General features: G+C 55.5%; 1 protein-coding gene across 1 annotated transcript in view; it reads right to left on the reverse strand.

Moving 5' to 3' along the window:
* Nucleotides 1-238: 238 nt before the first annotated feature.
* Nucleotides 239-12,548, reverse strand: part of SIM2 (SIM bHLH transcription factor 2) — a 39,295-nt gene continuing 26,985 nt past the window's right edge. The window contains exons 7-11 of the mRNA XM_036243468.1: nucleotides 10,849-10,955; nucleotides 5,125-5,272; nucleotides 3,639-3,807; nucleotides 2,716-3,124; nucleotides 239-681 (exon numbers count right to left, since the gene is read on the reverse strand). Coding sequence (XP_036099361.1) covers nucleotides 239-681; nucleotides 2,716-3,124; nucleotides 3,639-3,807; nucleotides 5,125-5,272; nucleotides 10,849-10,955 — 1,276 coding nt within the window. The remainder of the gene's footprint in view (nucleotides 682-2,715; nucleotides 3,125-3,638; nucleotides 3,808-5,124; nucleotides 5,273-10,848; nucleotides 10,956-12,548) is intronic.

The raw sequence follows: 12,548 nt of genomic DNA on the forward strand, positions 1-12,548 counted from the left end.
GGTCGCTTCTCGGCGGGTCTCGGGCCTCTACACCGGCCTTTACGGCATCTACGGTAAAAATCTAAAAGTCGGCTGCGGAGTCTATTAAAATAGTTGTCTCTGTATAAATTAATTTAAATCGTGCATATACAGCTCGCCCCTCTGAACTCGGCTGGACGTTGCGAATCCGGAGCCCAGGGGCCGGGCCTATGGCTTCTCGCTGAGGACGGCCCCAGGGCCCGCGGTCCGGCGCGGCGGGTCACCTGCCGTGGGTGATGATGACCGAGGCGCCCAGGTAGTGCGGCAGCGGCGCTGCGGGCGGCGAGGCGGCGGCGGGGCCGGGGGGCCGCGGCCGCAGCGCGCCGGCCGCCGCCTCGGGGGCGCCCGGGCCGCAGGCGAGGGCGGGCGGGGCGGGCGCAGCGCCCCCCAGCGGCCCGCGCCGGGCCAGCACGCGGTGGTAATTGAGCAGCACGAAGGGCAGCTGCGCGGGCGCGCCGGGGGGCTCGGGGGCCGGCGGCGCGCAGCACTCGGGCGCCGCGCGGGCCAGCGCCAGCCGCGCCCCTTCCCGCGTGGCCTGGCGGGCGGCCTTGGCCGGGACCAGCGCGGGCTCCTCGCGGTAGTGGCCACAGCTCGGGAAGCTCGGCGGCGGCGGCGGCGGCGCGGTGTCCTCGCCGAACCTGCGCGCGGCGGCGGCGACGGGCGCTGCGGGGACAGGCGACACGTTAGACGTCCGCGCCGGGGAACAGGGGCGCGTGCCCGAAGCCTAGGGCCCCGGCGCCGCCCCTCCCCTCGGCCACCCGCGCGCTCAGCCCACGGAGCTGCCACCACCCTGCCCTCCGCGCGCCCCAGGCCCGCGGTCCAGTCGCAGGCTGCGACTTAAAGGCTCTGGGGGCCGCACGAAGGCGTGAAGAGAAACCGGTGAAATTAATGTTAATAATATACTTAATTTAATACAGCACACCCAAAATATCATCTCAAGGTGTGACCGACATTTTCTGCCCTGGAACACAGTGCGGACACAGTACCTCTGCACCTGCCACACGTGGCTGACTGATGGCCACCGAGCTGGACAGCATTGGTCGCGAGGTCCCCGGCCCTAGTGCGAGGTGGCCCCGGCCAGCCCGCTCTTTTCGGCTTATCCCTCAGTGGGGACAGTGCAGTGGCAATCACCCTGCTCCATTGAGGGCTGTCATAATTAAAATAATAACCACCTTCGCTAAGTAGACGTCTGCCATCAATTAGCTCCTTATGTTTTTTACCTTAAGACAACCTTCGTCTTCTATAATATGAAAAACACTAGGAAGTTGATCACAAATTGCCCCAAATTAGTACCTTTGGTCCATTTTTTTTTTTCTTACCAAGTGTGTGATAAATGAGATGGTTATTAACCTCCCACTTTCAAAATAGCAATTTTGAAAAATCAAATTCTGTGTTGTCTTACTGGCCAACTCCCACACACAAAGAAAAACAATTCTTTCAAGTCACTCTCAAGTGGATAATATTTTCGGCTGTTATCAAAGCCCTTTGTTTTGTCTTTCTTTCCTGGGAGGTTGGGGAACCCTTCTTGGGTTATTTGAGGGATGCAGTACACTGATGGGTATTGAGGATCCAAGTCTGAGAAGTCGGTGGGTCCTGGGACAGGCCCAGGCCAAAAGTCAGGGCTGCACTGCCCTGGTGGCTGGTATGTTCTTAAATTAGTTACTTTTGAAAAAGATGGCCTGGTAATTGAGAAGGTTAGATTTCTCCCATGCCCTTTACTGCCTTGTAAAGATGGTCAGAGCACAGAGTAAGAGCTTCCCAACGCAGCCAGAGGAGGATCAGCACCCTACCTGCCTCCAAAGAGAGAAAGGTGGGGAGAAGGGAGACCCAGGGAGCTCCCCTCTTTAACCAGGTGCTTCTTTTCTGGGCGTGTAGCGCTGACCTGCCCTTTAGTGGCGCCTGTAGGACATTTGCACTGCCTTGGTCTACATTTTGAGCAGTAGCTAGGTCAGGGTGAGACAGAAAGACACCTCTTGCAGCCAGTCCTCAACGGCCCCCCTCCTTCCACCCTGTCTGGTGTTGGCCCAGTGAGCAAACAGGAGTCTGCTGGGCCTGGGGCAGCTGGTGGCACCTCCACAGAGGACCTCAGCCACCAGGAGGAGCTGGCTGGGGGGGTCACTGCTGTTTCCATTGTTGAGCTAGTGTATGCTGCAGTGTGCTGAGCCCGGGGGCAGGCACATCCCGTGGCTTATGATTCCACTTACAGATGAAGAAACCGAGTCCTGGAGTGGGGGGTTGGGTAGTGAGTGACATTTCTGTCCCTGAGCCCATGAATTTCCACCAGTTTTCGGCACTTTGAAAAATGACATGGGAAGAAAACCAACACTCTCCTAAGTCCATTTCTGGATGGAGCAGAGCGTGAACTCGTACAATACGCGCAGCTGAGCCACTGTCAGGACATGGAAGCTGCTTTTGAAAACCACTTGCTCTCTCTTTGAGGGAGCAAATGAGGCGAGTTCATGGAGGTGGCTGAACACCGGGTTTCCTCTGCCCTTTATACTGTCACTCGTGTCTACGATGCACACAGACCACTCTCGGGGAGCCCTGGCAGTGAGGCAGGAAAATAAAGCAATCCCTACTCAGAAGCAGAGAAAGGAAAAGCTTGCCCACACTGTGAGGGTCCTTTTCCACGCGCCACCCACCGCCACCGCCGCTGTTCACAGCCCTGCCCCCGCCCCTCATGCAAACATGACCCACCTTCGTAGTTTGGCACGAGACTGTGCCGAGCAGTGTTCACCGGTGGCTCAGAACGGTTTTTAGCCGGAGATGGGCTGCTAGGCACTAGGGGGTTGGCATAATGCCACTGGCATTCGCCACTGGTTGGCAGCGTGCTCAGGAAAAAGCGTGCCACCTCACACGGGGATCCTTGGGGCTGCCCGAATTTGGCCGGCAACATTGGCTTTTTGCTGCTGAAGACGTGAGAGTCCAGAGGGAAGTGTCCGTAATGGTAGGAGAAGGGCAGGCTGTAGGACGGGGCGTATAAAAGGTCGCCGCCTTCTGAATGGAACTGCTGTTCTGGGGGGGCCGCAGCGTCCGCGGGGGGGCTGGCTCTCCAGTCTCCGAGCTGGCCGCATTCCAGTCTGTCCACTGGGAACGAGCCGTACTGCTGCAGGCACAGAAGATGGTGAAGGGGGACCTGCCTTGTGGCCTCACGAGGTCTGAGCCCATGGTGCCTGACCCCATCCCAGGGCTGGACCCACCCTGGCCACCACTGCGAGGTCCCACTGGGGACAGGTGCAAACAGACCTCCCTGCCCTGAGCTGACGACACACCACAGATGGTGCACCTGCTATTTCTGAGCCTGCAAACAAATGCTTTAAAAAAGAAAGAGGGAAGGTTTTCATTTTTTAAAAATGCCGTGGAAACAAGTGATGCACTGGTGCTTGGACCCACCTTCACGTGACCTCGAGCAGGCCGTGCACCTTCCCAGGGAGACCTGCCGTGGCCACGGATGTCAGGCCTGAACCTCAGGCTCTGTCCCTATCGTGTGGGACTTGGCTTCACTCCACAGGGAAACTCCCGGGCAGGGAGACCCCGCTAGGCAATCAGAGTTGGTCCTCCCCACCCCACCCCCGGGACAGATGTCAGCACACCCCACCCATGTGGGACTCATGTGTTACCTGTGGGGGATAAGGGTCTGTTCTTAGCTTTGTCTTCATCTTCGTGTTTTTGGGTTTAGCTAATTTCCTAGTTTCTTGTGAGGTAGACAAGGCGGTCCTCCAGGAGTCCTGGGACTTGGACGTGGACACCTGGTCCAGGGACAGCTGCAGTTCCTTGTATTCAACGTCCCTGAGAGGCAAGAGCGGGACGGGTGGTGTCCAGCAGGCTGCCGAGGCAGATCGGCTCCCTGGGCGCTGCCCCCACGCGGGATCACCCTCAAGGTTGCAGTAGAGTCATTTCAGTGAGGTCAGATGTGGGGGGTTTGAGGAAAGGACAGGCCACCCTCATTTTAAAAGCCACCCAGCAGCCCCAGGCTCGGCACCCCCAGAAATGCTGAGCGAGGGCAGTGTCATTCGGCAGGAACAGAGGGGGGTGGGTGCGGCTCTCTCCAATCCCGCGGGGCCTCGAGACATTTCCTGGGGACCCCATGGGCCACTAGGAAGGGGTCAGGCCAACGGCAAGGGCAGAGACACTGTCTGTCAGAGCATCTGTGGCCTGCTGCTTCTCTGCTCAGCACCCAGAGAGGCCTGCGAGGGGGACCCTTGAGGGTCCAGGAGCCCATTTTGCCCTAAAGAGCCACCTCAGGGCCGCCATGTCCATGGGAGGGGAGGTTGCCCGATGTACTGGCCTGTGTCACAGCTGTTTGTCATAACGTGTTTAGAGGGTTAAGATGCCTTCTTCCCTACAGCTTTGCTAAAATCTCTCTACTTCTAATAAAACAAAAACAAAAACGCAACCTGTCCTCTTATGAAAGAACGTGGAGCCTGGATGCTCACGCCCTCAGGACACTTGTGGGCCCTGTTCAGAGCAGGCTGGGGCCCGGCAAGGCTCTCGAGTCCAGGGTCAGAGCCCAGTGCCAGGTGATTTAATATACCACAGCATGGTGGGCAGAGAGTGGTATATGGTCCCAGGCAGACTCATGTCCTGTTGCTTCTAATGGTCTTAAAAGTATTTGCCACTGAACTTGCCCTTCTGGGGCTTCAAAGGGACCAAATATTCACCATCATTTGCAATAGGCCATATAGGAAGTCAGAGGAATTGAGCTATCCCCTGTCCCAATGGCAGCAGCAGGCATGGTGACCCGGCCGTGAGTGGGCATGGAGAGTTTAAGTATGTATTTCTGGTCTAGGACCTGCAACCCCTTTCCATCCTGTTCAGGATGGAGAGCATCCCCTGCCTTCCCTCTGCCCGCCCCCACCCCGTACCAGGGCTCTGATCCCCTCCTAATCCACGCCTGGAGCAGGGCTCCCTTCCCCAAGCACCTGGCCCTCAGTACTGAGTACTGAAATGGTCTGGACCTTCCCAACCAACCAGTGTTCAAATGAAAACAAAACAGGAGACAAATGAACAGTTCCAGAGAGAGAGAGAGATGGTGCTTTTGGAGTGATCCGATGAGGGACAGGGGAGAAGAGAGAGCAAGGAGAGAAACAAATACGTCTGACTTACGTGAGGACATAATTGACACTCACGATGCAGTGGGGCCGGGACGAGCGGCTGTTGTGCACGACGGTGGCGTAGCTCTGCACCCACACCCAGCCGCCCAGCTTGGACAGCAGCCGGTAGTACTTGGTGGTGACCTGGCCCTTCACCAGCACTGCAAGCACAAGATGACATGAATCCCCAGGGGCAACTAGCAGGCCCTGCCTTTGGGGGTGCTGCCCCACGGGTGACCTACAGCCCTGGTTCTGAACCTGTCTGGGGTCAAGGACACCTCTGAGAACTTGAAGAGGGAAGGTTTTCCTTGCTGGAAGGCGCGTGCGCACACACACGCACACACGTGCACACGCACATTTTGCCAGCAGTTCCAAGGGACCTGAGGAGCAGCCTCTCCTCTCCCTTGTAAAGAACTCGAATTTAGCCTTGGCCGGTTTGGCTCAGCGGATAGAGCATCGGCCCACGAACCAGAGAGTCCTGGGTTCGGTTTCTGCTAAGGGCATGTACTTCGGTTGCAGTTTGTCCCTGGCCCCAGTTGGGGTCTTGTGGGTAGCAACCACTCGATGTGTCTCTCTCACATCAATCTTTCTCTCTCTCTCTTCCCCCCTCTCTCCCTCCCGCTCTATCTGAAGATAAATGCAAAAATGTCTTCGGGTGACGATAAAAAAAAAAAAAAAAGAACTCGAATTTAATAGTCACTGTTTCACCGGAAAAAACAAATTAGCTCCCAAACAACATTTGCACCTGGCAGATTGATAAAATTGAATTTGCTTTTTAATGTCCAATATGCCATAATTATGTTATAATCCCCAAACCCTTAACAGGTGTGTGGTGGGGGGAGTGGGGGGGATGGGAGGGGAGAGTAATGTAGTTATTTAAACAAATAGTAAGTGCATTCCACCAAGTGTCAAACTGTTGCTCATTGCTGCTCCCACCCCCAGCCAACTAGGCGGCTGAGCAGAGGTCTTTCCTACATGAGCAACACAGGAAACTAACCAGCGGAGGAAAACAGGTTAGTGGGCAGATCCCATGTACGGCAAGAGAGTAAGAGTTGCACTGGAGGGTGAGGGGGGCTGGGTGAGACTGCGAATGACCAGGCTTCTTCTTGGGATGAAGAAAATGCCCTGGAGTTAGATACAGTGATAGCTGCACACCCCTGTAAACACACTACAAACCACCGACAGTCGTTAAAATGGTGAATTTCATATTATGTGAACTTTATCTAAAAAATAATGATGAAAGGGCAGCGGGCGATGCTGGCTAATCTGTGGTGAGCGGCGCTGCCGTGCTGACAGGCGTGGACGGTGTGGCCTCTGGAACACGGGTGCCCCGATCTCACTTCGAGGGACCGGTCCGATGGGACTCGGGAGCAGCACACACACCGCACAGAGACCCATCGCAGTCCCGTTTATAACTTAGGGGGAGAAAGGAGGGGAGGCTTAACTGTCCAACACTTGGGAAGAGGGTAAGTGAACTGTGGAGTATATGCAGCCATTATGATGGTTAATAAGAATTGTAACACTGTGGGGAAGGTGTGTTATATAATGGTACACGAAGGAAAGATACGATTCAGAACTACATAGTCAAATCCTAGTGATCAAAAGTGTGCTCACACACACACCCCGCCCCCCGCCCACTTGATGGTGTGACCTTGGGCCAGGTGTTCTGATTCCCATCTCTCAGAATGGCCACCATGGGAGGAGGGGACAGTGGCCTCCAGAAGGTTCTGTGTAGCTACCTAGGGGGCTGGGATGGGCCAATTAGGGGAGACTTAACCAATGTGCTTACGGCCCCAAAAGAGATGTGACATGATCAAACTGAGGTCCCATCTGTGGGTTTCCCAAGAGGCCAGGCTTTCTTTAAGAGAAATGCTCATCTCTACCACTTTGACATCTGTTCCTAGTGGTGTTTGTAAAGTCTTAGGAGTATGACCTTACACTTACCCTATTTCTTATCTTGTACTTGACTCTTCCTGGTATTTCATGCAGCACTCCTAAAACCTATCACTAATCATCTTAAAGCTGCACACAATGAAGCCCGTTTATTCCAAATACTTTATACTAGGACCCACACGGCAGAAGTTGCACAAATTTTATGATCTCTGACCCTCCCCGACTCTGCTATGATGAAGCGTAGATCCACAGGCTAAATATAGACACAGAAGTTTTTTCTGCTGCTTTTCTGTGACCCACGGCGACAGTCAACATAGCAATCCAAGTAGAAATCCTAGACGTTTAGCCACAACAGTCTTCCGTTTGCCCTCTCTGCCCATCCAGTCTGTCATCCTTGATTAGCTGCCTGAAACGACCCCAGGCTGGAGCGATCTATAACACGTTCCTGTCTAAGGTGGCGATGGAGAGGCAGGGAGCAGATGTCCCCCACACCGTGAGCCCCGAGGGCAGAGGCCCTGACTGCACTCTGTGCTGCATGTCCAACATCCGGGCCTGAGACAGTTCTGAAGTCAGGGCGGCTCATGCCGAGGTGAAAGCCAGCGGTGATGCTTTTCTGAGGCTGCTTTGGGACAGAAACTCACCCCATGTCCCCCCTGAGGCCTTTGTTTGGCTGAGCCGGCACTGACCGATGTGGGGTAAATCAGGGAATTCACCCCAAGAGCAGCCCTCAGCCCATGACTGGCAGGAGCAGGGTCAGTACCTTCCCGCGTGCTCCCCGGGGAGTCGAGAGCAGGTGGCCCGTGGCCGTGGCCAGTGGACGGCACCCATCTAGTGGCTCCTTCCCGTTCCCGGCTCACCTCTCACTCCCTACCCGTGTTTCAATCATGACTCAAAGAAACTATTATACTCCAGGCTCAGGGTCAGCCTCTGGAGCGGGCCCTTCTGGCCCATTCTGTGCCTGGGAAGAGGAGAGAGGCCGCAGGTACCACGCCAGGCAGGTTTCGAAATTGCCCGAGCTCCACACCGTGAAGACCCTGCCCCCCAAAACCCCGTCCCGGTGGTTGACTATCTTCTTTTTCTTCTTCTGCCAGTTCCAGCTTCGGAGGGGAAGAAACACTCAGGTCAATGTCACGGCTGCCCGGAGGGTGCGTCTGAAGGTGGTTCCAACGCTGGACCTCGGGGACACTAACCCCACCCCTCGGGGCCTGGGCTGACTGTTCTGCTGTCACCGTCCTCATTTTATCTGGAAAAGCTGGAGGAGGGGAGACCGAGGCAAGCTGGGGCTCACGGTGGATCCTGAGGGCACACCCGCCCTCCCCGCGGCCTGGCTCTGTGCCTCCCGTGTCTGCGGTGGTTTCCTGGCCACGGGTAAGGTCAGAGTCCCAGCACAGTAGCAATCATTGTCAATATTGCTATTTCCTGTTTCCTTTGATTGACCAATTCTACCCACTTGGCGAAGAAAGCCATGCTCCCTCTGGTTTCCGAACACTGTGACGTTTCTGCGTGTTCGTTGGAAGCCTGCGTGCACCTTCCTTTCAGGGCCCCTCAGATCACCCCCACGCCTGGAGACTCCACGTGCCAAGTGAGGCAGGCCGAATCTGTCATGCAATCTCAGGAGAGCGTCCGGACAAAAGCCCCTTGTCGGTCTGGTGAGCCAGATGCGCTTGGGAAGCCAGGGTTCCTAGGGACGAAGACCAGCCGAGGTCTCTGAGTGTCAGACCCATCGTGTGCGGGACTGGCTCCTGTCCTGGGCGGCTCAGCTGCGGACCCTCCCGCATGGCTCTGCCCTGGAGACTCGCCTTGCTCCCTCGGGAACGACACAGGAGCGGCCCAGATCCCCAAGGTCCTGAGGCCACCATCCGGGCACAGCACCCAGCTCGTGTCAGGGACGCAGGAGCGCCCCCCCCCCACCGCCCCGCAGTTCAGCACTGTGGCTTCATTACCTTTCCAAAAGCACACATGGGATTTATTTCCCCTGAAAAACACCCCTGCTCCCCTCCCTTAGCCAGGCAGTGTGAGAGGTTAAAAAATGGTATTTAGCCCTGGCCGGTTTGGCTCAGCGATTGGAGCACCAGCCTGCGGACCAGAGAGTCCCGGGTTCGGTTCCCACTAGGGGCACGTGCCAAAAAACAAAAAGGTATTTAAAGCAGACTTTTCATTCCACACATTTTCTTTCTCCGCATTGCAGCCCCGCTTTGAAGAACACCTCTTTCTTCATGTAATCCAGGGGTTTGTTTTCCACTGGCTTGCAGAATATCAGCTGCTCCCCAAGACGCTCCTGCCTCAGCAGAGGGGCTAGGTCTTCCCTCAGGGCACTGCCCTCTCCTCCCGGACAGGGGGGGCCTGTCTCTTCCAGGGGCTGCCAGGAGCGGGCGGCTGTGAGCGGGCGGCTGTGAGCGGGTTCCTCTCCTTTCGCCGGCCTCCCTTCCAGACTGTTCGGGGTGCACACTGCTGGTCCACACACCTCCCTACTGCTCCACTGCTTCGGAGCGCACACCCCCCTTTCTGCCTGCCCATCCAGTCTCCCAGAGATCGGACTCTCTGACACTTCTGCACCGTTTGTGTGGGAAAAGGGTCTCGCTCCCGCACAGCCGTCGACGCTGCCCGGCCCACCCCATCCACGCCCTCGGCAGTTGCCTCCCTGGGAAGCTTGGTTTCGAGAATGACAGGGATGTTGACAGGAGGTCATGATTTGGTGATTTAAAACAAAATAAATAAGGCTGTTCCTGACCATGAGTCTCTCGTGCACAGGGACCCTTTCACGCTGCTGTGAGCTGGAAGGGACAGGAAGAAGCTGCCACCTCTGTGCCGGAATGTCCCGGCTGTCACCGGTTTCTGCCTGTAGTGACTCGGGAGGAGGGGCAGTGTCGCCCTCCAGCCCCCATAACTGACACGCTCACTGGGTCCCAGTCACACCGAAGGCCAGGCAGATGTGCCTACAGCTGGAGGAGCCCCTGGACCTGCCGTCTGCCTGCAACACCAGCAACCTGTCCTTTGTCGCCTCTCAGTCAACACAGAGCAAAGCAGGAACGGAGGCCACGCCCTCGGGGCTCCTTGCAGAAGACAAGCACCCGGGCTGGCCACAGGCATGGTGGGCTGCACGTCCTGGATGAGGTCTTCTCCACCTCAGTGATTTGCTGCCTCAATTTGGAATCCAGAAATGCCACTTATTTAGGCATTTTAGCGACTAGAGCACCCTCCAATCCAAATGGCCCCCAAACTAACTGCCCGTGTTGGCTAACTGCTTGTTCACTCTTCCCGTGCGGACTTCTCTCATCCTAGAAACCTGGGGTCTCCCCCGAGCTTCCCCAGCCAGGTGTGGGCAGTGGTCGGAAGCCGGTCCCTGCCAGGGTTCAGATCCCAGCTCTGCCACCTCCCTGCTGTGTGACTGTGGGCAAGTGGCTTAACCTCTCTGAGCCTCAGCATCCTCAGCAATAAAAGGAGGATCATGAGCATGAGACTCTCCCTCACAGGGCTGAATAGATATTTACTCGCTTAAACTACTGCCTGGCTGTAGGAAGGGCCCTGTATTGGTTCTGTAACGGCTGTGACGGTTATTCACAACTGTTGTCCAGATGTCTCTGAGAAGTTCAGGTTCCAAATCTACAATCTAGAATCTACAAACTTCTGCACCATCCCCCACGCCTGCCAGAGTTTCACTGGGTGTTTGAGAACTAATAACGAGTAGCTGTGTTTAAGACCAGAGGTGCGAGGACTCACCCCTGAGGTTTAAGATTCGCATGTACACAGTGGATGACTATTGTAACAGACAAGGGACACGCCCCGCCCCGCCCTCGGGGCCTCCTCCAGGGCCGGCCAGGCCCCGCCCGTGGGCGGTACTCACAGAGGTGGTGTGCGTAGCGCAGGTGGAACACGTCGCAGCCGTGCACGTGGTGGTAGAGCGTCTTCTCGATCAGGTCCTGAGGCTCGTACCCGGTCAGCTCAGTCACCCTGGGGGAGGACAGGAGCTTCGTGAGTTACCCTGCCCTGCAGGTTGCCTTTCATTTCAACTAATATTGGTTTTTGCCAACTAATCAAGTGCTAAAGGGCTGGGGGTGGGGCGGGCATGTTGATTTTGGAAATGAAGAATGATCTTTTTGACAAGAAGAAAGCCTTTGAACTCCAGCCCTGGGCAGGATGTAGCACTGTTCACGAGCAGGAATGTTCTTCCGAAACCACTGGCTCACAGAATGTCTGGGACGGCTTAAAATCTCATCCCTTCAAGGTGAAGCTTATCTGGGGATCTTAGCAGTGAACTTGGATACTGATATTGGGAGCAAGCTACCAAGGTGACAACAAACCCACTCTCTAGGGACTTTTGTAGGAACCTTTTAAAAAATTATTGTGGTAAAATAAGCATAACATAAATGTGACCATTTTAGCCATTTTAAGTGTGGCATCAGTGGTCACAGTTCTCTTCACAATGTTGTCTGCTCATCCCCACTTCCATTTCCAGAACTTTCTCACCACTCCAAACAGAAACAGTGTGCCCATTAAATAGTAAGTCCCCATTTCCCCCTCTCCCCCAGTTCCTGGCAACCTCTATTCTACTTTCTATTTCTCTGACTTTGTCTAGGTCTAGATATTTCATCTAAGTGGAATGACACACTATTTGCCCTTCTGTGTCTGGCTTCTTTCACTTAGCATGATATCTTCAAGGTTCATCTATGTGGTAGCTTGTCAGAATGCCATTCCTTTTTTATGGCTGCATAATATTCCACACATTGTTTGTCCATTCATCTGACAGTGAACGCTGGGTTGTTTCCACATCTTGGCCACTGTGTGTGTGAGCTTTTGCCTCTCCATGCCACACTGGACACTGCTACTTACCACAGTGGGCTCAGGACGACGTGTGGCCGGAGATTCTTGCTGATGGGGGTTACGGAATAACCGGAGACGTTGGAGCCTCACATCAGTGGAGGACTGTTTTGGACCTCCAGGAAAGAGCATCGGGACTAGAAGGTCAACCTTAAGCTGACTAGCGCAATGGAAGCACGTTCCCAGGGCTTATATGACATCACCCCTCTTCGTTCTCATCAAGCCCCGGGCATATTAATTTCCCACGTCAGCTCTTTGAAGAAAAGTGGCTGTCTACATCCAAGACAGCATCATCACCAGCATGTGGATCACTCTGTCCGCAGGTGAAAATTGCTTGAGGCAAATGCACTGGGAGCCATGCCCTCAGAGGAGGTGGCCCAGACATCTTGGTGACAGATACTCAAGAACAGATGAAAGAGGGGGACAAGAAGGGGTTCCAAAGGAGGTGAGCCGTCCGTGGGGAGCGAGGATGGCCGGGACTGGCAGCCCTGCCAGTCCAGATCTGAAACATTAGCTGCAAATGAAACGGGGAAACTTGACCTCACTTTCATTCCGTAACTCACTCCCCTTTCTGCTGAGTTCTGCGCGGGCTCGGGTCGTAAATCTTGGAGAGCCTCATGTTTCCCTGGAATCGCTCACTATTTGGTGTACACATTTCCATGGCGTTCCGCCGGGCAGGAAGGAGCTGGGGCTCGGGGTGGGCAGGAAGAGAACGTGCCCAGGCCA

This window comes from Molossus molossus, unplaced genomic scaffold, assembly GCF_014108415.1.
Source record: "Molossus molossus isolate mMolMol1 unplaced genomic scaffold, mMolMol1.p scaffold_m16_p_5, whole genome shotgun sequence".
Lineage (NCBI taxonomy): Eukaryota > Metazoa > Chordata > Mammalia > Chiroptera > Molossidae > Molossus > Molossus molossus.